Below are 27,128 nucleotides of genomic sequence, written 5' to 3'. Positions count from 1 at the left end.
AGTTAAGGGAACAATGAGAGCAAGCCTGGACTAGAAAGTCCAGATATATATTATCTTAAAGAACAGAGGCTTTCATGTACCCTGGGAATTAGAACAAGTTAGTGTTATCTATAAAAAACTACTTTTTGCATATACACTGGGACAATTGCTCCTTGGGATGCTTGTCAGACAAGCAAACTAATGCTGATGTTATCACAGCTTCTGCAGCCTAACATCTAAAATCCCTCTCTGACAGGAGGTTGAGCCATGAGGATCAAGAGTTCAAAGCCAGCTTCAGCAAAAGCCAGGCGCTAAGCAACTCAGTAAGACCCTGTCTCTAAAAGAAATACAAAATATGGCTGTGGATGTGGCTCAGTGGTCGCATGCCCCTAAGTCCAATCCCTGGTGCCAAAAAAACAACACAAAAAGTCCCTCTCTGAAAGAGGATGGGTGTAAAACTGAAGGCACTGTGGAAAGGATACATGTCACTTATCCAGCTAGCTGCCATTGGACAAAACACTGTGAAAGAGAGGAGGTACTGCTTAGCACAGCACTATAAGGGATGGAGATGCGGCAGCCTGTCACCACTAAACACTTCTTGGAGCAGTTACTGATCTTTTATAAGCGTTCCCTAATAAATCATCTTTCCCATGCTGTCTTTGGGCACCTTCTTTGGCCTGTCTGCAATTTACCCCACTGCCTTGACACAACTGGGCTGTGGATGAAATAACAATCAATTCTTGTCAATCAAGAATACGCTATAGGATATTAAAAATTATTTTCCTATCCAACTGCACATCTGTACCCATTCACCATCCTCTCTCCAGCAAACCTGTGCCAACCTTCCCAGCTTCTGGTAACCATTATTCTATTCTCTATTTCTGTAAGATAAACTTTTTTTTTAAGGAGGGCTTACTTTTTAAGGAGAATAGTTTTACATATGATACTTAAGTTATTAGTTGCATACACAAATCAAAGAATTAAAGGACTTTCTTGAGTAATTTAAGAGAATGGCTGTGCACAGTGGTGCATGCCTGTAATTCCAGTGACTTGGGATGCTGAGGCAAGGAGGATCACAAGTTCAACTTAGTGAGGTCCTCAGCAACTTAGTGAGGTCCTTAGCAACTTAGTGAGACCCTGTCTTTTTTAAAATTATTTTTTAGTTGTAGTTGGATACAATACCTTTATTTAAATTTTTTTTTTTATGTGGTGCTGAGGATCGAACCCAGGGCCTTGAACATGCTAGGCAAGAGCTCTAACGCTGAGCCACAACCCCAGCCCCACCCCCCAGACCCTGTCTTAAAATAAAAAATAAAAAGGGTTGGGGATATAGCTCAGTGGTAAAGCACTAGTACCTCTAGTACCCCTCCCCCCATAGATAATAATTTAGAATGACTTATGTAGAATTTGAAATGTATTCTCATATATATATATATGATATTATAATAAATAATATATATATACATATACAAATTTTTAGTTGTAGTTGGACATAATATCTTTATATAATTTTATGTGGTGCTGAGGATCAAATCCAGTGACTCAATGTGAGAGGCAGGCGCTTTACCAATGAGCTACAGCCCCAGCCCTTGAAATGTATTCTCTATTAGAACATAAGTTCCATGTGGCCAAAGATATTTTTGTTTGTTTGTTCTTTGAATCCAAGGGTACTTAACCACTGAGCCACATCCCCAATCCTATTTATTTATTTATTTAAATATTTATTCTTAAGTTTTAGGTGGACACAGTATCTTTATTTTACATTTATGTGGAGCTGAGGATCGAACCCAGTGTCTCATGCATGCTAGGTGAGCACTCTACCACTGAGCCTCAACCCCAGCCCCCCCAATCCTTTTTATTTTTTATTTTTATTTATTTACTTTTTTAAAATTTTGAGACAGGATCTCATTAAGTTGCTTACAGCTTTGCTAAGTTGCTGAGGCTAGCTTTGAACTCTCAATCCTCCTGCCTCAGCCTCTCAAACTACTGGGATTACAGTGTGTACAACCATACCTGGCTGTTTGTTTGTTTTTTGTTCATTGCCAGATCCCCATACCTAGAACAGGGAATAGCACATAGTGGTGTTTAATATTTTTTAATGAATAATTGAAAGTTTTCTCTTTCTAATTTTTTTTTAATTTTTGGAAGTGGGAAGGGAACCATCTCAGAGCTTAGGAGCCACAGATTATGTAACAGATTGCTTTGCCTGAATCTCTGCTCTGTTATTTATTAGGTCTTTTACCTTGTATAAATTACTTAAGCCCTCTGTGTCTTAGTTTTCTCTTCTGTAAAGTGCGTATTTTAGGATTGTTATGAGTAGCAAATGAATTAATAGGTTTAAATCATTTAGAAAAGTATCTAGTATGTAGCAGGTAGAAGTAGGTATATTTAAGTAGCTAACCAATCCTCCATTTTATTTTGCATTTATGGATAATCTCTTTTTTATGTATGTGATCATAACTTTTAAAAAAACCTTCTGAATTCAATAATATGGGGTATTTTTCACCTTTTCTTTTCAGAAGGAAAAAATGGAGGCACAGAAATCAAATGACTCGTAAATGTGATAGCCAAGGATTATATCCCACTAAAATATTCAAAGTATAGTAATATGTTCGCATTTTCTTGGAATTGTTTAATTGAACTTTAAAAATATTTATTAAATTGGTGGATTACAAGCTATAAATATTGGTTGAGCCCGTGAATTCTATATGTGCATGCAACATTATAGTCATTACCTTATAGAGATATAAATACATATACCTGTGTGTGTATTTACCTGTCTTTTGGATCCTGTTGTAACTTTTAGGTTTAAGGTTTCTTTTAGTCATTGGATATTTTCTCAAGTTTTGGGAGCTGAAAATATAGCAATTAGCATACAGTATCTCCTAAATTTGAATGATGAAAGTGCTTACTCATAAAAAATCAGGGGTTCTGAAAAGCAAGTTCTTGTAATTTCACCTATAATATATTGTAAATCCTGAACTCTTAATCAGAACAGAGACCATCTCTCTTCTTGGTTTGCACATGCCAGTGAAAATCAAAGCTCCTCCACCTTTGGCTCAAGGTCAGGTGTGGAAGTGGTGGTGGTAAGGGGCCTTCTGCAGGACAAACTACAACTCCCAGGATCCCTTGGTGGTGGCCCTTGGGAGTTTTGGTTCTTTGTAGGCAGTGTCCTTCCGTCCTTCCACCATTGGACACACGCTCTGAACTCCCACTCCGGATAAATAAAGCGCGTTTTCGTTTCGTGAAGATTTGTCTCGCTTTGTCATTTCTCTCATTCTAGCTCATAGTTAGGGACGCTCAAAAACTACTCTGCAGAAGAGTCCTGACCGACGAGGAGCCTGCGGCAAGCGTCAACCGGAAGGAGTAATTCACAAAGTGATAGTGTTCCGGGTCTGACCAGCTGAACGGTAGAGGGTCACGGAAGGTTCCGCCTCAGTAAGGAAACTTAATACCTTCTTTTCTTTTTCTTAGGTACTCAGAATTCTCTTCTGGTGTTACCGGGACTCGTTTTCCCCTCCACCTCCTGGTGGTGCCTTCCTATGGAGTCGCTCCATAACAGAGTTGTACAGTATGGTTTGCACGTGCTGCTTTAGCGCCGGCTTACCATCACTTTTGACACGCTAACACCGAGAATTGCTTTTAAGATGGCAGAATCACACTTGTTATTTTGGGTGCTAGAGAAATTTTGCTCGAATCAGATATAAATGACCCTAGAGAGTAAATGTCTCTATTTGATCCCTTAACATGAGGTTCATGACCTTGAGAGTTATTCACTCTACTGCTGTTCATAAAATGGAAATTTTAGCTATAAGTATTTTATCAAAAATGTTTGTCATCTTTTTATTTTTTCCACTATCAGATGGGGGACACACTCACTCTGATGAGCTTGAGGCACAGAAACTGCTGGAGGAGTGTTAAATTTGTGGCCCTGAATAATGTTGCATGCTTCCACAATTCATTTCCAAATGAGGTTCAATATGTTAAATCAGTAGAACCCCAAATGTTGAATATTTTAGAGACCATTTTGAATATTTTATTTCCTAAGCAATAATGCTGTTAGCAGATTTAGAGAGATAAAATGAGCTAATATGTAAAATACACCTTCTGTCTGGAGATGGTGCCAAAATTTAACTCTTATTTCAATTTCAAATCTTAGAATTTTAGAGGCAAACTGTTTTTCTTAGAACGCTTTGTATTTTCCCTTTCTTTTTTTCTTGTTGGGTGCTGGGGATTTAACTCAGGGGCACTCAACCCTTGAGCTACATCCCCAGCCCTTTTTATTTTGAGACGGTGTCTTGCTCAGTTGCTGAGGCTGGCCTTGAACTTGTGATCTTCCTGCCACAGCCTCTCGAGTCTCTGGGATTATAGGCATGTGCCACAGCACCCAACTCTTCTTTTTCTTACTTAATAAAATCATTGTGTACTTTTGTTAGCTCTTGATTATCTGAGGGGAAAACAGGTAATTATTGTACAGAGCCAATTTCTACTAACCTATAATTTTTTTAAAGTAACCTTTTTAAAATTATGAAAGTAATATGTGCTTTATATGTAAAAGACTTGGAAAAGTGCAAATCAAGCAAAATGTACATAATCTCGAGAGATCCTCTTATTAACAGTTTGGTTTGCTCAGCTTTTGGTTTTTTTTTTTAAAAATACTTTCATACTTCCAGTAGAGTTTTTTCCCCACATATTGTAGAATGTTTTGAAAACATAACTGAAATTATATTATTTTGTATCTGCTTAATTATCATCATTGTCCCTTGTTAACCGGACCTACTTTATTGTTCTCTTAGTATTTGAAGTTTTCTTCTTGAGGATCTCGGCTATAAGTGACTGCAGAATTGAGAGTGACAAAGTATTAATCTTGGAGTAGGCAACTTGCATTCAAATAACAGCTCTACCTCTATCCAGTTAGTGAATAATCACGATAAAAGTACTTGAATTCATAGGTCATTTCGATGCCTAGAATGAAAAGAATTAGACAATAGTATTTCCTTTAAACTTTAAAAGGCAACAACCATGAACCACTTAAAAGTTTGCACAGTTGTTTTGTAGCTTCCAAATGTTTATTGACAGACAATTCTTGACCCTGGATATTTTCTAAAAAATAGCTAAGTTAGCCCATTCTGTTTGTATATTTGTTTGTATATTTGTATATTTCCCACTCATTTGCCTTCGTTAATTATATGTGTTGGGTGGGGTGGAAAAGGGGTGCTGTTTTCATTTATTTTAATATGTTGTTCAGAAGTTTGAAGAATTCTTATGAGTTGTTGGAACTTTGGGGCTGTGTTTTGAGCTGGCTGATAAAGTGAGCAAAGCATGATTTATTTGAAGTTCTAGCTCTATTGTACCATATATCTTTAGAGTTTATTTTTCTTTTCAAGTTGTGTTTATTGTATTTCAGGTGCTGAAATGAATCGTCACCTGTGTGTTTGGCTTTTTAGACATTCATCTCTTAATGCTTATCCCCAGCATCACATACACCTGCATTCTCATCAGTTTAGACAGATACATCTCTTTACAAAGCCATTTAGACAAAATAGGAATCACATTCTCCATCATCTGTTAAGTAAGAATTGGTCCAGGAGATATTGTCATCAGGATACCAGGATGCTCTGGAAGCATAAAGCACTACAGAAATATGTGGAAGACTTAAATAAGGAGTATCAAGCACTTGGTCAGTGTTTGCAGGATAAGTCTTTGAATGAAAGGGACCAAAAGTCCTTGAACCAAAGGCATGCTGAGTTGGCACCACTTGCAGCCATTTGCCAAGAAATTCAGGAGGCTGAACAAACAATTAAAGAATTAGAATCAATGTGTGAAAGTAAGTAAAAGATATGTGTGTGTAAGTACAGGATTGGCTTTTTACGTTAAAGCTTTAATGAACTGTATCTTTTTTTAAAACCCTACAAGCAGTAAGCTCAACACTTGGCAAGAAAAGAACTCTGTACTTAGAGTGTTTGACATATTTCAGCTTCTAAAGATAACTACTAAGACATTAGTTTCCTTAAGGTACTTGCTAAGAAGTCTCCACCCCTGACTTCATTGTCTGTTCCTCAAGGACAGGGCTTGAGTCTTATTTTTTTTTTTTTTTTTTTTTACTCTCTTATGCCAATCCTAGGATGTAATAGGCTCCCAAATACTTACTGATTTAATAAAATTGAACTGGACTGGATTTTACAGATTTATAGCAAATAATAAGAGACCACAAAAAAATTATATGATTAGAAAAGAAAATTTTCCCAATACCTTTGAACCAGGACTGTAAGGGTTATGTCAGCCTGGTTTGTGGTGTATGTGCGCAAAGTGATACCAGTAGTGACATTACAATTCTGCAGCAGATGATTTACAAGCTCAGAAAATACCTTAACCAGGAAGCTCTCCTGAAATGCTGAAATTTGGATTATCCCCCTTCATTTGTGTCCTGTGACACAATGGCATTCTGCTTATCACATACCATGATTGTGTGCGTGTGTCCATCTTTCCCAGACTGACCCACTTGAGGCTTGGACCCATGTTTTATTCTTCCTTGAGTCTTCAACAACTAGAAGTATGTCTAGCACATAGTAAGTGTTAAATACTGAAAACGTGAATGAGGCACAGAATCCCCATTAAAGACTTGTGTGACTAGAGAAGAATTTTATAGAGCCTTCTTTCTTTTACAATTATTTCTTCATTTCTATTTTCTTCCTAATAATTATTGAGAATCAAAAATTTCTACTTTCGTTTGCAACTCTCACAACTGATACATGCTCAACATCTAGAGCAATGGAGTCAAAGTTTATGGGATTCACCATACTTGGCCATTCTGTCATTGTTATCTTGTTTTGCTAGAGTTGCATAATTGAACTTTCTGCTTTTGAGATATATGAAAAGGACCGTTGTTTCCATGTAGCACAGATTACAAGGCTATATTTTATTTGACCCACATAGTGTTTTTAAAAAATGTGCTAGACATGAATGTGTCAAGAGATTTCAAGACTTCTTATATATGACTTCTTTTAAACAAATGAGTTCTAGCCACTACACATCACAAGAGTACTGAGTTATGGCTGCCACCTTCAAAGGGAAATGATCACCCCAGTTTTCTCCAAAACTTAACCTTGGTTATTTGGGTTTATATTTAGTTAGCTAGTTCCTTTTAAGACCTCTTTAGTTAATCACTATTTTCTTTTTTAAAAAAATATGTTTTTAGTTGTAGATGGACATAATACCTTTATTTTATTTATTTATTATTTTTATGTGGTACTAAGGATTAAACCCATACATGCTAGGTGAGTTCTCTACCCACTGAGTTCCAGCTCCAGCCCATAGTTAATCACTGTTTTCTGTGCTTACTTATAGATATTCAAATCACAATCTACAGAGGGGGATGGTCAAGATGCTTAGCAAAACTCATTAATTGACATTCTCCAAGTATTTTAATTGCTTTGCCTTCCTAACTGAAGTAAAACATAGACAAAAGATGAGGTGGCTATTTAAGACTTTTTCTGTAACTGTTTAAAAACTTTACCATAATTCCTGTTGCTTGTTTTTAGGTCTAAATAAACAAGATGAGAAGCAGTTACAAGAACTTGCATTGGAAGAAAGGCAAATCATTGATCAAAAAATCAACATGTTGTACAGTGAGGTATGTTTTAGGAAGTAGACTAATCCAATAATGTTAACATTAAGAAATACTCCTCCTGCTAGAGTGAATTGGTGCCTAAAGTACTTCCCAAACACTGGTTTATTATCTTATGAGAGGTAATTATGCTAGGTTTACTGCTGGGATTTGTTATACAATGAGATTGAAGACATTGGAATGTTGAACAATAAAACAGAGGTGCCCAGAACAAAAAAAATAAATAAAAAATAAAATCTGAATCTGTTAACTTGCCAGGCAAGAAAAGATGTGCTAGTAAAGAAATTTAGTCTGCATGGGGAACAATCAGGAGTTTTTAAACTGTTGAAAGGAGATGATGTGAGTCATAGTGGAAATTTGCACTCTGGATAGAATGGAAGGAATCCAGGGGCATTAGAGACAGTTGGTTAATACAAGTCTTTAGTTAGGTTTAATAAGATACTGGGATTTCTCAAGGTTCATGATACTATACATCAGTATCAGCTGGTATCTCCTAGAAACATAGGGGAAATTTTTCTTTCAAGGTGGTTTCTTTTTCTTCTAACTCAGTGGATGGCTTATCTCCAAAGACAGTGAAGAATACATTTCCCTCTATCATATTTACCATCATCTTACCTTCAGCTTTCTTACTCTGGGAATCCAGGAGAATGGCTCTTTCAGGGGTTGGAGGGATGAAGTAGAAGTATCAGTTATTCTTTTTTTTTTCCCTAGTCACTGATGGACCTTTATTTTATTTATTTATACGTGGCACTGAGAATCAAACCCAGTGCCTCACACGTTAGGCAAATGCTTTACCACTGAGCTACAACCTCAGCCCTATCAGTTATTTTTATCACTGCTTTAACCAGTTAATCAAAGGCAAACTAAAGTATCTGACACTTAGTTTAATATTCTTTCTCATGTACTATCTCATTTCTAGCAGAGATAGAGTATTTCAGAAACTGGCAGTAGAAGTCATGACATGTAGGTACTTTTGACTTGGAAGACTTTGAATATTAAGGAAACTTTGTCCCTTTTATCCTAAAAGGAAAGTTGATTGCTTTCTTTATTAGGAATCCACTTTTTTTTTTTTTCCTTGTCATGGCATAGAAACTCTTTGAGTTTTATCTCCAGAGCCCTCAAGCTAGTGTTTAAAGAGTGTCCCCACTGAGAAGGCAAGACATGGCATGGTATATCCACTGACACTTATGGGAGGGGAGAATATGCGATTGTATGTATGTATTTATCCCAAATGAAAACTTTGAAAGCCTTACTTCATTCATTAGATGAAAGAAGCTACTGTTCAGAACTAATTATGAGAGGCAAAATCTGAAGAAAATTGAATGGAACATTCTGGGCTTTGATCTAAACTTCTGCATTTTAGAAAATTAATCTGATAGCAGTGCAGAATATCTGAACAAGTAACTTCATTGTTAACATGAACTGATCACCTGTTTTAGTCTAATTTGATCTACTCATTATAGCATTTAAGGACTAACCTCTTGAGGATACTATATAATTTTTTTAATTACTGATTTTTTTAATGATTTAAGGGCTTTTATCTAAGTTCAAGTAATAATAATATGCTAAAGAAAATCTTTTCCAGCTTTTTCAGAGTCTAGTGCCAAAAGAGAAATACGACCAAAATGATGTTATTTTAGAGGTGACATCTGGAAGAACTACTGGAGGTCAGTAAAATCATGTTATTGTAAATGACCTAAAAAACTCTTGAAGTTTACCTTGATTTGACATCACTATAACATTAAAGTCCACTAAATGAGTTCATCTTTGGAAGTAGTTACTTCTCATTTCCTAAGGGACTCATTTCTAAGGATAGCTCTCTTTAAAAGCTTTGTACTAACTGTTTTTTATGTTTTCTTGTAGGTGATATCTGTCAGCAATTTACCCGAGAAATATTTGACATGTACCAGAATTATTCGCACTATAAACACTGGAAATTCGAACTTGTGAATTATACACCAGCAGATTATGGTAGGCATATTTGAGGATTTTGTCCATAGAAGATGCTGAAAATTATATTACATCTGATATTGATTAGAAACATGCTGCTACATTTTAAAAATCATTTGATCTGTTATCTATTAAATACTATGACACAGACTTACAACAGTTGTTTAGAATTTTACTGTAGTATAGTTCTAAGCCGGGAGAAAAGAACAGGAAGGATGAAGCATCATCCTAAGGTGGAATATTAAAGAAAATTTTCCTGGGCAGAATAGATATACCTACCTTGCCTTAAAATAATTACTTTCTATTATTCAAAGTATATATATATATTTCATGCTCTACCACTGAGCTTCATTCCCAGTCCTATTTATTTATTTAGAGACAGGGTCTACCTAAGTTGCCTGGGCTAGCCGTGAAATTGAGATCCTATCGCCTCAGCTTCCTGAATACCAGGGATGACAGGCATGTACTAATAAACTTGGTCAAAATAAAAATTAATACTAAAGTTTTTACTCTAAAAGAGCTTTATCAATTATGTAACATTATCAGAAAATATTATCAATTAGACTAAGTGTCTAATTGTGTTAAATTTTTATGGGACTGCAAAAAAAGTCATTTGTTTTTATTTTTAAGAAACTTCCACTGAATTGGGCTAATAAAAATTTATACAACATGAACAATAACAAACAGTGTAAGACCTTACACTTTTACCTTTTTTGGGCGGTGGGGGATACCTGGGATTGAACTTAGGGACACTCGACCACTGAGCCACATCTCCAGCCTTATTTTGTATTTAGACACAGGGTCTCACCGAGTTGCTTAGGGCCTCGCTTTTGCTGAGGCTAGCTTTGAACCTGAGCCACTGGGATTACAGGCTTGCGCCACCGTACCTGGTGACCTTACATTTTTAAATACTCAAGTTAGTTATTTAGGGTATTTAACACTAATTCTTTTTTTTTTCTCATTTAGTCCATCTGAATATTTTGTATTCTTAGTTACATGGTGCTATACCACAGTAGGATTATCGGTACTAAACTGCAAACTCAAAATAGGGAAAGAGGATTAATTTAAAAAGTAGAGGGAAATGAAAACCAACATATTATACATATGTAAGTTGTACTTGGTATAGATTTTAAATATGACAGGAAAGGGGAATATCAATAGCAGAAAGAAGGACCCTCTGGAAGCAACAGCATGGTGGTAGCAAAGACTTTGGTTTGTGGGTAGGACAATGAAGAGTTTACTGACAGCATATTTAACGTGATGTAATAGCTGAAATAGATTTGAGTAGGTGGATTTTGGACAGCCTTGAAAGTTGAATAAGCCTTGATTGATAGAGAATAGGGAACTGTATACTGAACACTGAACTGTAAGAATCAGTATAAAGCAGCTGTGGTGGCACACACCTATAATCCCAGCTACTTGGGAGCCTGAGGCAGGAGAATCACAAGTTTGAGGCCAGTCTGGTAACTTAGCAAGACCATGTCTCAAAATAAAAATAAAAAGAGCTAGAGGGGTTGGGGAGGTGGCTCAGTGAAGAGCGCTTGGCTAACATGCATGAGGCCCCGAGTTTAATCCCCAGTACCAATAAATAAATAAATGTGATAATGACTTGATGAAATTTAAATTTTGAGAAGATTCTTTGACAAGAGTATGAAGGATAGATTGAAGAGGCTACATTTAAGGCAATCTTCAAGGTAATCCAGACATAACTAAGAGTTAGAATTAAGAGTAGGGGTACTTAGGCAAATTTGGTAACTAACTGGATACAAGAAGGGCTATTTCTTCTTCAGCATCTCCTATGTGTACATCTCACCATTCTGATCCTCACAACCTGTGGGATAGATATTATTAATCTCATTTTACAGATGAAGATCTGGGCTTGGAGAGTAATTAAATAATCCAGGATCACACAACAAGTAATCCTGGGATTAAATTCAGGTCTGTCTGATCTAGAGTCACACTACATCCCATTATTCTCCTCTGACAGAGGTGATGAGCCTCAGGGATTCTAATCTTTTTAGCTGGGGAGATTGTGATATTTGTTCATTCTACTGAGTGGAGTTGAAGTTAAATAACAAAAACTCATTTGGGAAGAATAATGTTGAGTGGTTTTTCTTCTTGTGGTTGTTGTTTTGGATTGAACCCGGGGTTTGCAGATGCTAGGCAAGTTTTCTACCACTGAGCTATAATCCCCAGCCCCATGAGTGTTTTTTTAACTAAGTTTTGAATTAAGCATCCATTTAGAAATATCCAGTAAATGCTAAATTGTGTAACCACAGATACTGTGAGAACAGAATTCAGGAGACATATTTGATAGTTATTAGCACAGAGATTATGTCTGATTTTGAGAGAATAAGTGAGGGAGAATCTATTGAGAGGAAACATTCAGGGCACCAAGCTTTGGGAAATAACCACATTGAAAAAGAGAATAGTAGGTAAAAGAAACAGAGAGGTCAGATACACAGGAAAAGGAAGACAGTATAGCATTCTGGAGGCAAGAGCAGAAAGTTTGAAAGAGATAATCAGATGCAGCAGCAGATTCTAAAGAGGAAGTAATGGGAAGTGTCATCATTCAAAGCTCTTTTTAAAAAATACTGTCCTAAATATTTCACTTGAATATCTTTAAAATAAAGACGAAGAATAAACTTCAATTCATTGAAATTGTAAAATAATTCTAAAATTGATATGATAAACCGATAGGAGAAGAAAAAAGATGTGGATAGGGAATAGAGAAAAAATATCTTTATATAACATGTATGTTAAATCATATATATTATTATTCTTTCTTTTTTTAATGTTAAATGAAATTAGAATTTTCAGGCATCCTCAGAAGTTCTAAAGTTGAAAAGAAAAATTTTATTTTAAATTTTATATATTAACTCTTAGAGTCATAATTATTTTACTTTGGGTACAGATACAAATAATACTTAATCATTGTATCAGTAGTCAAAACTAAATGACTAACTCAAGTAGTTAAGGGAAACAACTCTTGGTATGTAGTATATGTCTGATTCTGTTATTCTGTAAGCCTGATGTCTAATGAATTGAAATGTTTTTCAAGTTAAAGGGATTCCATGAAATGTATTATCTTCTCCACCCCCAAGAGATTAATGTTTATAATTTTATTTTGTTATTCTTTACTCATTAGTTGAATTCAGGGAGAGGCCACTTGAAATAGTAGTATGATTAATTTTACATCTGCAGGAGGCATACCTTTTACCATTACTGTAAGAAATGAAATTGTGAAGGGAGCCCTAGCAAAGAGCCTAGTGATTACTCTCTATAGGCTAGACCTTATAGTGGGAACCTGGGTCCTTGAATTGGGAACCTATATGTAGTGGCAGTAATTGGATCCCAGAGCAGCAGGAATCAAGTGGTGTTATTAACCTAAAGGCAAGGTAGGTGTAGTTATTGGATAATAGATTCAAAGCAGCAGTCAGAATAATCTGACATTCAAAGACTTATGACATTGATCATAGTATTCCTGGAAGTAAAATAATAGGAAGTCTATAAATTATTTTTTTTAATGTTTTTTTAGTTGTAGATGGATACAATACCTTTTATTTATGTATTTTTATTTGGTGCTGATGATCGAACCCAGTGCCTTACACTTGCTAGGTAAGCGCTCTTCCACGAGCTACAGCACCAGCGCCTCCGTGTGATCTGTATAAGACAAAAATTCTAGGTCATGTGAACAAAAGTCAAACCAAAACATAAATGTGGAGATTCACAGCCCCTCAATCAGTTCCTAGACTTGCACCAGTTTTTAGACCCAAAACTCCTTGAATGAAGAGGAGGATGGGTTCCTTAAAGAACGTCCACTGGTACACTACCAAAACTTATACTATTAATCTTTCTTCCAGTTTCCCCAAAGGGATCTTGATCATTTTAACAGAGTTACTGTGCATTGGAAAAAGAAAATAATCAAATCTTTCCAGGACTATTGGACACTGGCTCTGAACTGAACTAGTCCAGGGAAATCCAAAATATCTCTGTGGTCTACCAGGCAGAGCAGGTGCTTATGGAGGTCAGGTGATCAGTCAAACGAATTTTACTTTAAGTCCATCTCACAGTGGGCCCAGTTGGTCCCCAAACTCATCATCTGGTTATTTCCAAGTTTTAGAATTCATAATTGGAATGAAGTACTCAAGAGCAGGCAAAATCCCCACATTGGTTCCCTAACTGGTGTAACAAATGCTATTATAGTAAGAAAGACCTAATGGAAGCCATTAGAATTGCTGCTACCTAGAAAAATAGTAAATCAAAAACAATAGCACAGTCTTAGAAGGATCTTAGAGATTAATACCACTATCAAGGACTATTCATCTCTTGTTTGACCTGCATAGAAGACAGATGGGTCTTAGGGAGTAACAGTAGATCATCAAAGCTTAACTAGGTCATGGCTCCAGTTGCAGCTGCTATACCTAATGTGGTTTCATTGTTTGATCAAATTCACACATCCCTGGTACCTCATAAGCATCTATTGATCTGGTAAATGCCTTTTTATCCCTACCTGTCAATAAGAACCACCAGGAGCTGGGGTGGTAGAGCACTTGCCTAGCATGTGTAAGGCACTGGGTTCGATTCTCAGCACCACATATAAATAAATGAATTAAATAAAGGTCCATCAAAAACTATATATATATATATATATATATACACACACACACACACACACACATACATACACACACATATATACACATACATATATACATAATATGTATGTGTGTGTGTGTGTGTATATATATATATATATAAACCCACCAAAAGCATTAGCTTTCATATGGCAAGTCCTGCAGTATACCTTCACTGCCCTCCTCTAAGAGTGTGTCAATTCTCCAACTCTCCATAGCAATTTAGTTTGCAGAGATCTTTATAGCCTTTCTCTTCCACAAGATGCCAAACTAGTCTAGGAGAGCTTGTGATGTAGTTCCAATTACTACTGATACTTGTCCACAGCTAAATGTCAAAATTGTACTAAATGTTCTATGTATGTTTGTCTTTTATCCACCTCCCTCAAAAGACCTTAAAGAGTAGGTCAAATTTAATGATGTTGTATGCTTACATTGTCTTTGAGATACTGCTTACATAATCTTCAGCATGAATAGCTCCGCTCTAGCTTAGATATATATTTTATTTACAAATAAGGAAACCAGTACCTGGACAAATTAAGTAGCTTGCATGTGGGCACACAGCTAGGAACAAGAGGACCCTCAAATTTGAACTTGGGCAGGCTATCACTGGCTCTGTTAGTTTATACAGGGAAGTTGTAGCCTTCTCCTTTTCAGCTTATGTAAATTCAAATATTTGCACTCAACATAAAGTAAAGGGATGGGAAGAATAATTTTAAAAGTACAGCATGAGGAGGACTGGGGTTGAAGTTCAGTGGTAGAGCACTTGCCTAGCCATGAGCAAGGCCCTGGGTTCAATCCCAGTTTCACACACATACAAAAATAAATTTGTTGTGGTTCTACCTGTTTTAATTCCTGGGTGTTTTTGTACTAAAACTATCTTAACACACTGAACATGACTATTAAACAATCAAATTTTTCCTACAGTCTGTTCTCTTAAGCACATGTCAGCTTTTTTTTGTTTGTTTTTTGTTTTTTGTAGTGCTGGGGATTGAACCCAGAGCCTTGTGCATGCAAGGCAAGCACTCTATCAGCAGAGCTATATCCCCACCCCACATGTCAGCTTCTTTATGTGGTATTCAAGATTAGCAGTAATTTGATCCAGTGCTGGAGGAAAACCAGCTATATTGAACTTTTTAATAGATAGTATGTCACTCTTTGATACCTTCTTAAGGCATTTGTAAGGGTAATCTAAAACTATACCTAATTTTTGTCTATGTATGTTTGACTCTGGAAACCTGTGGGTTGGGTTTCATAGTACTGTGTGTTCATCAGAAGCGTATTTGGAAAATGACTGCAGCCACAGCAACATAGTTTTCAGTCTTTCTGAAACTGTACATAAAAACACACAGAACAGGGCTGGGGTTGTGGCTCAGTGGTAGAGCATTTGTCCTACATGCATGGGACACTGGATTCGGTCTTCAGTACCACATAAATAAATAAAATAAAGGTATTGTGCCCATCTACAACTAAATATTTTTTTAAAAAAACTTTAGTTAAAAAAACACACAGAACAACTTAATAGCAAATCCAGAACTCCAAAACAGCATTTATACTAATACTATTACAAGGTATCTCCATAAAACCCCCTAATATGAAAGTGATTTTATTGAGGTAAGATTTGTTCAAGATAATCCTGGAGTATCCTGTTATACTTCAGCAAGGGTCATGTCAAAAGAACACAAAAGTAAACCTAAAGAGGCTTCCATTGGCCAAAGATGAGACAAGTTAAGCTTCAAAAATAATAATTGGAATTGATGTAAATATGCTAGATGAGTTTGTACTCTTGAGTTCATTATGATAGTTAAAAAAAATAATCGGTCATCTTGAGAGGATAGAAAGTCCCAATTCATTGTATTGCAGAAAAACATTGGTATATTGGTAAAACTAGTAAAGGGACAGAATCAAGCATTTTATCCTGACTGTCCAATGCAGTTGTATCCCCAAGTAATCAAACAGTGGACAAAAGAAAATAGTTCTCTCTTTATAGATGCTCTTTTTAACTAAAAAGTAAGAAAGAAACGATAGACTATTTTATAACACCATGATGCATTAAGCATCATATCAAAAGCTGTGAAGACCATAAAAAGAACATTATATGTCTTCTGTAATCTTGACAAGGGGCTCAAACTGATGTCTGATTTAGTCTCTGGACCCAGCTGCCAAATTACAGACAATACAGAGGGTAGCAGAATAGTTAAATGTACCAAGTGCATGCAATCTGCAAAACCAGGCTGTTGGAATTTCTACAGGTCAGCAGCCCAAGTTTTTGTCATAGTTTGAATCTGGAATGTCCAAAAAAGGCTGAAGTGTTAAAGGCTTAGTGCCCAGTTGGTGGCACTATTGGGAAGTGGTGGAAATCTGAGGGGGTCCATGCAGCCTCCTAAAAAGTTGGTTACTGAAGGTATCTCTTTGAAGGGAGTATCTTATCCCCAGACTCTCTCCTCCTCCTGTCTGACTTGAAGTGAGCTACTTTATTCCACCATACACTCCTGCCACCTTGATTTTCTACCTTATATAAGGCTTAAAGCAATGGAGCCAGCAGCCAACCTTGGTCTAAAACCATAAATTAAAAAATAAATCTCTCCTTTAAAATTAATTTTCCTAAGGTATTTGTTTTATCATAGAAATGAAAAACTGCCTAAAATATTTTTCAACAGTTAATTGAGAGGAAATGAAAGAAATGAATCATAAATGTGTGGAATAAGAAACTTTTGGTGCTGGGATTGAACCCAGATCCTTGTGCATGCTAAGTACCAGCTTTACCACTGAGCTATAAGGACCTGCAATTTTTTTTAAATTAATTTTTTGGGTTTTTTTTTCGTACCAAGAATTGAACCCAGGGGTATTTAACCATTGAGCCATATCCCTAACCCTTCTTATTTATTTATTTGTTTGTTTGTTTGTTTGTTTATTTTAAGGCAGGGTCTCACTGAGTTGCTTAGGGCCTTGCTAAGGCTGCTTTTGAACTTGCAATCCTCCTGCCTTAGCCTCCCAAGTTGCTGGGATTACAGGTATGTACCATCATACCAGGCTCAATTTTAAGATAGGATGATGATTTTTCACAGGGGAAGTTGAGTTTTAGGAGTGCTTATCCGTATGTTAATGTTTTGTCTCTGACAAAATACCTGAGAAAAACAAGGAGGAAAGATGTATTTTGGCTCTGTTTCAGAGTTTCAGTCCATGGTCACTTGGCTGTTTTGCTTGAGGCTTTTCGAGGCAGAACATCATGGCAGGGATCAAGTGGTGGAACAGAGCTTCTTACTTCATAGTGGCCAGGAAACAGACAGAGCCAGGAAGGGGCCTGGGAGAAGAAATGCCTTTCCAGGGCCTGCCCATAGTGACCAGCTTCATCCAGTTAGGCCCTACTTCCTAGTTTCCTCTACCTAGTTAATTGTGAACCTGTCAATAGATTAGTCCATTGATGAGATTAGAGCCCTTATGATCCAATCACTTCCCCAAAACCCCACTCTAAATATTGCTGTGTTGGGGACCAAGCCTTGAACATAAGAGCCTTTAGGGGATATTCCAGATCTAAACTATAGCATGGGGAGACCAACAAAGTTCTTCTTGATCCAAGTGGTTGTCATTAAGCCATATATTGATTCTTGTGATTTTCTGTATTGTGAATATTATTGTATCATAAAAAATTTTTTTTTTAAATTTTAGATGAAAATAAATTGAGCCTTGATCAAATGGGTGTGGTGGCTTACTCATAATCCCAGCGTCTTGGAAGACTGAAGCAAGTGAATCATAAGTTTGAGTACAGCCTGGGCAACTTAATGAGACCATGTCTCAAAATAAAATCAAAAGGATGGGGATCAATGATAGAGCACCACATATTTAATCCTTGATAATACACACACACAAACCAAACAAACACAGAAGCTAAACCTTAATACACACACACAAACACAAACAAACACAGAAACTAAACCTAAGTATTAAGATTTTTTTGTGTATCTGACATGCTTCCCACTCCACAGATAAGCAAGAGCTGACTTTCATTAAATTCTTGAAAACTTAGAAGGGCCTATTGAGTTATTAAACATTGCAAAATTATTATGTTGAATATTCTTTTAAATGTGGCATTATATTAGCCTAAGACAACATAGGATAATTCAGTGTAGACAGTTCTTAGTATTTTTTTAATCGTATTTTTTTTAAATTATAAAAGTAAAACTTATGCCAGGCACAGTGGTACACACCTGTAAACCTAGAGGCTTGGGAGGCTGAAGCAGGAGGATCATGAGTCCAAAAGCAAAGGCACTAATAACTCAGTGAGACCTTTTCTCAAAATAAAATATAAATAGTAGTATATTTACATTGTGAAAATATACTTTTGTACCTACCTTATGTTCTCATCTCTAGTTCTATACTCACATTCAGACCTTAAATTAAGGACATTCAGGATCCTAATCCCTTTCACAGTAGAATCTGTAACTATTTCTGAATTTTTCTTCCTAGGTGGACTACATCACGCAGCTGCTCGAATTTCTGGTGAAAATGTCTTTAAGCATTTGAAGTATGAAGGTGGAATTCACCGAGTCCAGCGAATCCCTGAGGTGGGGCTGTCATCAAGAATGCAGCGTATTCACACAGGAACAATGTCAGTCATTGTCCTTCCTCAGCCAGATGAGGTAACCTCACCAGGAGGTGTTGAAAACTCACTTCATGTAAATGGGTATTTTGCTGAGAAGCCTTAACTTCTAGGTAAATCTGCTTTTTTAATGGTTATTGATTAGATTTTTAGTTTCTAATGGGAAATCTTTCCCCAGGTAAAGTTGCCTTTGCTCTCCCTTACCAACCTTACCAAGATATTTTGTTTAAAATAAAAGGACTTCTTTTTTGTGGGGGGTACCAAGGATTGAACTTGGGGGCAATCGACCACTGAGCCACACCCCCAGCCCTATTTTGTATTTTGTTTTAGAGACAGGGCCTCACTGAATTGCTTAGCACCTTGCTTTTACAGAGGCTGGCTTTGAATTCTGGATCCTCCTGCCTCAGCCTCCCAAACTGCTGGGATTACAGGCGTGCACCACCACACCTGGTCAGAAGTGACTTCTTTTAAAACTGAATCCACAAAGTTTTTAAAATATTATTATATAAGTTTTATCTTAAGAAAAAAAATAATTCCATAGATACTTCAGGATTAGTAATATAATATCTGTATGGGGTTTCTACCACAACAAAACTTTCATGACTTTTACCTGGAGTCAGGAATTGTTATATTTGCTTGACTCCCATAGATATGTTTTTATATCTTTTTTAGGTAAATTACAAAAGATATAGAGACACCATAAGATTTATTTCTCGAATCTTCCATATTCATCTCCTAAGAATGAGGACATTGTCCTACAAAACACAATATCATCATTTATGAAAATTGTTCGTGATTGTGTAATATTTTCTTTATTTTTTACATTTATGTCTTATTTATTTATTTATTTATTTCCATTCCAGGATCAAACCCAGGGCCTCACACATACTAGGCAAGCACTCTACCACTGAGTTATACTCCTAGTTAAATTATGTAATATTATTTAAATATCTTGTCCATTTTATAATTTCTGCAGTCAACACAAAAGTATATTATGGCTATTTTTTTAGCCAGGATTCAGTTGAGTTTTACACATTTGAAGTCTGGAACAGTCTTTCGCCTTTTTCTCTAATGGTATTGGCTTTTGAACAGTCTACACTCTTTGTCTTATACAGTGTTCCTCATTCTGGATTCATTATTTTTTCTTCATGGTACTGTTTAACATGTTTCATTACCCTCTAGTAATACATTAAAAGTTGTATATAAATACTCTATTATACTACCTTCAGGATACAGGCTTTGAGCAAGAATACTTCACAGGTAAATTTAGAGTTATGTTGCATCTTACCAGAAGGCACATATGTCAGATTGTCCCACTTTTAGTGAAGCTTAGTTTGAGCATTTAGTTAGGATGGTGACCACACAAAATATCTCTACTCTAAAAGTATATTTTCCCCTTTGCAATTACTAGGTAATCTCTTGGGTGCATATTATCCTGTTCTCAACAATTTTAAATCATAGTTTGTTTTCTTTCTTTCTTTTCCTTTTTTTTTTTTTTTTTTTGTGTGTGTGTGTGTGTGTGTGTGTGTGGTACCAAACATTTTACCAAGGGATACACTGGGCCATATCCTCAGCCCTTTTTATTTTTTATTTTGAAACAGGGTCTTGCTAAGTTGCTGAGGCTGGCTTTGAACTTATATTCTCATACTGTAGCCTCCTGAGCCACAGGAATTATTATAAACTCTTAATATTTTTTTTTTTAGTTGTAGATGGACACAATATCTTTATTTTATTCATTCCTTTTTATGTGGTACTGAGGATCAAACCCAGTGCCTCACACATGCCAGGCAAGCACTCTACCACTGAGCCACAACCCCAGCCCCCTCATTATAAACTCTTGATATAAAGTTTTATATACTAAACTCATTATAGATTCACAGATTTCTTTTAATTCATTATGTTGTAATTATTAATCTTTTTGATGTTTATATAATCCCACATTTGGTGGGTAATAGCCTTTTTAGGGTACTCATTTTGCCTTTTCTTGAAATGACCCCCACCAGTCTTGCTTTCTGGTACTATTACTTATCCCAGTCCCAATAATGTCCTGTCTCAGGCCTGAAGTTAGCCTGGTCCTTTTTATTGGGGAATGTACCCCAAAAGCAGTATTTGGGTTCTTGATGTCATCATTATTACTAGAGCATCCCAACTTCTAGAATTCCAATGGACAGAGCTAAAAAATATATTTTAAAATAAGTTTCATATTACCAATTCAAATTTAACATTATAAAGGTTTTTTCCCCCCTTTCTTTTATTTTATATCTCCACTTAAGAGTGAAAGTTCTTGTTTCTTATTTACTTTGTTTACTTATTTGCTTCATTATACAATGTTTTAAAACTTTCAAAATTATAATATCAGTATTACTAATAGTAAACTACTGAGTAATGTGTAAGATTTTGTCCTTAGAATGTATAATCAGAACACTACCTTCAAAGACTATGTGAAATAATTTTTTCTACAGTTGTTTTTTTTATTATTTGGTCAAAACATTACATAGTTCTTGACATATCATATTTCTTACATTTGATTCAAGTGGGTTATGAACGCCCATTTTTACCCCATATACAGATTGCAGAATCACATCCACGTTTTTACATATTGCCATACTAGTGTCTGATGTATTCTGTTGCCTTTCCTATCCTCTACTATCCCCCCCTCTTCTACATAGTTGTTATGGTAAATATTTTGTTCCTTTGTTTATGTTTCTATTTAATTTTAGGATTTCATTTTTGTTTCTCTTTTGTTTAATTTTATTTTTGGTATATGTAAACATTTACAAAGTTCAAAAATCAAACCTAGAATTTTCTTGCTACCATCTTTATTCCTTCCACCCATTCCTATCTGCCCATTATGTCTTCATATTCTTGAAAATTAAACTCATTTAATGTAAATTAACATTTGAAGAATATGACATATAATACCTACACAATAAGTTATATAGTAATATAACTAATTATACTATAACCACAAGAAATGGGGAAATAATCTTTTTAGTGTTTATTGAATTTTTAGGTAGCTTGCACTAGTATATTTTAACAAAAGTCATATAACCCTTTTCTTCATATGTAGTACTTATTTTAGAGGAAACAAAATAAACAAGCAAGTTGTGTTAGATTACAACCTTGACCCTTTATTAGTTTAGTTTTCTTTTTTTTTTCTATTTTTTTTAAGAGAGAGAGAGAGAGAGAGAATTTTTTAATATTTATTTTATAGTTCTCGGTAGACACAACATCTTTGTTTGTATGTGGTGCTGAGGATGGAACCCGGGCCGCATGCATGCCAGGCAAGCGCGCTACTGCTTGAGCCACATCCCCAGCCCTAGTTTACTTTTCAAAGAGAAACATCACACTTGCTATCTGTCACTCATAGTAGTGAATGTAGAACACAATGTTGGCTCTCCCCTCAAAATAGCATGTATTATTCAGCTTTCTGACACTGTGACAGGATACTGAGATTATCAACTTATAAGGAGGAAAGGTTTATTTTTACTCACAGTTTAGAGCCCAATTGTCAATTGGTCCTGTTGCCTTTGGGCCAGTGGCAAGGCATAATATTATGGTGGGGAATGTGTGGTAGAACAAATCTACTTATCTCATGGCAGCCAGGAAGCAAAGAGAGAAGAAGGGACCAGAGTTCAATGTCCCCTTAAGGGCATGCCCACAGTGACCTAACTTCCTTCCATTAGGTCCTGTCTCCTAAAATTCCACCACTTCCAAGAAGGACAAAGGCTGGGGATCAAGACTTTAACACATGTGTCTTTGGGGGACATTCAAGATTCAAATTATAACACAGCCTATTTGGTGACTATTTTAAATACACAGACATACATAAGCACACACAAGCATTTCCAAAGATGCTTGTCATTGTATTTGGGGCCTGTTAGATAATACAGTATAACCTCATCTTAATTACATCTGCAAAGACCTTTTTTCAAATCAGGTTCCATGCGTGAAAACATGAACATATTTTTCTGGGGATCACCTTTCAACCCACTGATGTGTGCATGTGCACATGTGCACATGTGCACGTGTGCTCACACACACATCGATTCTTATTATTTGCAGTAGTTTGCTCAGTAAAGTTCCAGTGAACATTTAGCAAATACTCAGCCACTTAACAGGAATAGTTCAATAATTTTCAAATTAGTTTTAGGAGCAACTGTTCAGTATTTGCTAATTCATACACGTGCATATGTATTCTATCGATTATAATCTTAAATCCTAAAAACAACCCATAGTGCTAGATTCTATTTTCTATCTCTTACAAAAGAGAAAAGGAGCTCAGGACACTAAGTGACTTGTCTGAGGCTTGTCATGGCTGCTGCAGATATTAGAGCTGAGATTTAAACCCTGTCCTAGCAAGGCACTGCTGTGATCACTTATAGCTCTAGTTACTCAGGAGGCTGAAGCAGGAGGATTGCTTGAGCCTAGGAGTTCAAGGCCAGCCTGAGCACTATAGTAAGACCCTGGTTTAAGTAAAACACAAAAGAAAACAAAACAAACCCTATTCAACTGGCCCCACAAGCAAAGCTTCTTGTATCACATTTCCCTTCCCCTACCATCTATCTCTGTCTTCTGGTCATCTCTGAAAACTGAAACAAGAAGGTAGATTGTCACCTTGTCTGACCACAGCTGAAAATATAAGAATATAGAGCAGCTTAAATTTTTAACTGCCCTGTGCATATCTGCAAAGGACTGTAAAAGTGATGATTTGGGAGACACAAATAAATTTTAACAAGTAGGCATATTTACAAGTAGGGATCCATGAATGATGATTTTGAATTAATAAAATATGTGTATATATACCTTTTATATATATTGTATGTTCTATGTAATATAACTGTTAAAGAATGAAATTTCTGAAAAATTGTATATAAACTGGTGATATAATAACATCCTGTCATTGTTTTAAAAACAGCATCCTATCAAAATAAGGAGCTTGTGGTTTTTTCCTTGGTATAGTAATTTCTCCTTTTAGCTTAATGGCCGTAACAACACAAAACAGTCCAATTTATTTGAAAAATATCAGAATAAATTTAATATGCAAGTCTTCATGGAGTGTAGAATATACTTGTTATACCTTTTGTTCTAGGTAGATGTGAAAGTTGACCCCAAGGATTTGCGAATAGATACATTTCGAGCCAAAGGAGCAGGAGGGCAGCATGTTAATACAACAGACAGTGCTGTTAGGCTTGTCCACATCCCCACAGGTAAGCAAGTCCCTTTGCTTTTTGTGCTTTCATGCTTTTTTCACATCTTAACTCTTCAGCATTTGGAAGGAAGTAGTCCTATGTTAGTACCTGACTCCTACAAAATCCTTAAAGGTAACACTGTTATTGTGGGCCCAAGGCCCTCATTATGTTTATATTTCTCTTTCATGTGGAAAAGTTGTCTCTCTCAAAGGCTGCAGATAGTGAGCAGAACTATCCAGGGAAGCTGCCTAGATATACTGGATAGGTGTGAGCAACCAGAGGGGCTTCAGTTCAAATACAAATGAAACACAGAAGCAGTATGGGGTACTGCACTCCATGGGTCTTTTGTCACCTTGTAGATTGACCACTGCTAGCTCCATGAGACTTTGCTACATTAATGCTATTATTTTGATTATTGATAATTTTGGTATACTATTTGATAGTTTTATAGTTCTTAATATGATTTTAGATACATTGCTTGACAATAGGGATTTAACATTTTAAGAAGTGCATCATTAGACAATTTCATCATTGTGCAAACACAGAGGTCTACAAGCTAAAATGACTATGATGTCACTGGGTAGTATAATTTTATGGGACCACTAGAGTATATACAGTCTGTCATTGGCCAAAATGATGTTAGGTAGTGCATTGACAATATTTCTCTCATTTTTCAGATTAAAAAAAATAACTTTTTTGTATCTTTTTTTTTTTTTTTTTTGGTGGTGGGGGTTACTGGGATTGAACTCAGGGGCACTTGGTCACTGAGCCGCATCTCCAGCCCTAATTTTTTAAAAAAAAAAATTTAATTAATTAATTAATTTTAATTAGGTGTATATGACAGCAGAATGCATTTTGATTCATTGTACACAGTTGTAGCACAATTTTTCAGAGGAATATATTACATTCCTTTTTAGAACCCAGACAACTCAAAAGCATAGTCACTATAAATATAAACTTTTCCTTTTAAAGGTTTTCAGTAGCTTCTTTCTTTTGTTTTCATTGTGTAGTTATTTTAAAAACATCAGCTCTGTGTGTATTTGTGACCAAAACAGGAAAAACTGAGTCCTCTTTGAGTAGGACAGAGAATGGAACAGTACTGCAGGGGAGAGGGGCAGTTTGCTATTGTTGAGCTGTCCAAATACATGGATGAGCTGGGAGGGAGAGGCCAAGCTCGGGAAATGAAAGTATATAAGTATATATAACCATCTGCTGCTTTGTGCTCTCTGAAATATCTCATCAGACATTAGAATCTAAGCAACTATTTCCAGATGTTACCAGTTTCTGAAATGTTTTTTATCTTTTGTGATCTTTTCCTGATTAACCTTTCCCCTTTCAAATGGTCCTCGGTTCTGCCTTAATTTGGCCTGCATAGGCTACAATTTACCTCTGATCTCTGTTGTTTTTCAGGGCTAGTAGTAGAATGCCAACAAGAACGATCACAGCTGAAAAATAAAGAAATAGCTTTGCGTGTGTTGAGAGCTCGACTCTACCAGCAGATTATTGAGAAGGACAGGTGTCAACAACAAAGTGCTAGAAAACTGCAGGTAAGGCTTATTTAGTGTAATAATTTATAGACACTGTACAAGTCAACACTCTGTTTAGAAAGTACAGTGTTTTCTCTTGCATAAATGGAAATGTCTTATAACATAGGGAAATGTGCTTTTTTTGTAGATATGCAGTGACTTAAATGCCTGTGAATTGATGAATAGATGTGTGTGTGCGTGTGTGTGTGTGTGTGTGTGTGTGTGTGTGTGTTTTGGTACCAGAGATTGAGCCCAGGGGCAGTTAACCATGGAGCCATATCCCCAGCCCTTTTTATATTTTGTTTTGAGATAGGGTCTTGCTAAACTGCTTAGGATATTGCTAAGTTACTGAGGCTAGCTTTGAACTTGCAATCCTTCCTCAGCCTTCTGAGCTGCTAGGATTATAGGCATATGCCACCACACCTGGCTTGGATTGATATGATTAAATTAGGCTTTCCAATTTACAAATGAGTAAATGAATGATGCATAAACAATTGTTTATCTCCAGTGTGTATATCATAACTGTCTTAAGAGGAAGTTGGTTTTAAAGACAAAATAATTCTTTAGAAATGGGTCAGATGCAGGGCTGGGGTTGTGGCTCAGTGGTAGAGCGCTCGCCTCGCACGTGAAAGACCCTGGGTTCGATCCTCAGCACCACATAAAAATAAACAAAATAAAGACATTGGGTCTATGTATAACTAAAAAATATTAAAAAGAAAAGAAAAGAAATAGGTCAGATGCAGTGGTGTATCTCTGTAATCCCAGTGGATCTGGAGGCTGAGACAGGAAGATCGCAAGTTCAAAGCTACCCTCAGCAACTTAGTGAGGCCCTGAGCAACTTAGACACTGTTTTCAAAATAGAAAAATAAAAAAACAGGTTAGGAATGTGGCTCAGTAGTTAAGCTCCCCTAGGTTCAGTTCCTGGTATCAAGGAGGGAAAAAGAAATTGAGATTTTCAGATATTTTCCTTAAAGAGCTATGCTTTTTATTATAACTCTATATGGATCAAATATAAATGGCAGTGCAAAAAAAAATAGGGTGCCGCAGTCTGGCTGGGCACAATTCAGGAGCCACTTGTCAAAAGAAACAAACTTTATTTTTAGAACACACACACCTCACCACACAGCTCCTCAGGAAAACCCTCAGAGCCCAACTGCCACCACTGGCTTCCCATAAGCCTCTCAACCTCCCCCACCCCTCCTGCTCTTGAGGCTGATTGGATGGGTCCTGTGGGGGGAGCCAAAAAAAGTCCCCCAATGAGCAGCTCTATGGTCTGAAAGGGCAGGGAAACAGCCCAATGAGCATCACTGCAGAGGAGCCAATCAGTTGGCAGCTAGAAGTTTGCTGGGGCCGCTATGAGCCAATCATCAGCTGGCACCTGGAAGTTTGCTGGCAGCTGGAAGTTTGCTGGGGCCCCTTGGGCTGTGGCTCTCAACAATAGGAACATGGGCTGGGGTTGTGGCTTAGCAATAGAACACTCACTGAGCACCTAGCAAGGCGCTGGGTTCAATCCTCAGCACCACGTAGAAAATAAATAAATAAAATGAAGGTGTTGGGTCCAACTGCAGCTAAAAAAAAATTTAAAAAATAGGGAACAGTGATTGCTACTGACAAGAGACT

At 36.4% G+C, this 27,128-nt stretch overlaps 1 protein-coding gene across 4 annotated transcripts in view; it reads left to right on the top strand.

The window, feature by feature from the left end:
* Positions 1–27,128, top strand: part of Mtrf1 (mitochondrial translation release factor 1) — a 53,376-nt gene that overhangs the window by 11,010 nt on the left and 15,238 nt on the right. For 2 of the 4 annotated variants that reach the window (XM_076871928.1, XM_076871925.1), the window contains exons 2-9: positions 3,263–3,417; positions 5,387–5,806; positions 7,521–7,612; positions 9,192–9,273; positions 9,470–9,577; positions 18,658–18,830; positions 23,883–24,000; positions 25,393–25,529. In XM_076871928.1, the coding sequence (XP_076728043.1) occupies positions 5,395–5,806; positions 7,521–7,612; positions 9,192–9,273; positions 9,470–9,577; positions 18,658–18,830; positions 23,883–24,000; positions 25,393–25,529 (1,122 nt within the window). In that variant the 5' untranslated portion in view covers positions 3,263–3,417; positions 5,387–5,394. Of the gene's footprint in view, positions 1–3,220; positions 3,418–5,386; positions 5,807–7,520; positions 7,613–9,191; positions 9,274–9,469; positions 9,578–18,657; positions 18,831–23,882; positions 24,001–25,392; positions 25,530–27,128 lie in introns of those variants that run through there. The other 2 variants (XM_076871927.1, XM_076871926.1) reach the window with 2 other exon arrangements.

Source organism: Callospermophilus lateralis, chromosome 12 (assembly GCF_048772815.1).
Source record: "Callospermophilus lateralis isolate mCalLat2 chromosome 12, mCalLat2.hap1, whole genome shotgun sequence".
In the NCBI taxonomy this organism is placed as follows: domain Eukaryota; kingdom Metazoa; phylum Chordata; class Mammalia; order Rodentia; family Sciuridae; genus Callospermophilus; species Callospermophilus lateralis.
This window is presented reverse-complemented; position numbering and strand designations above follow the sequence as displayed.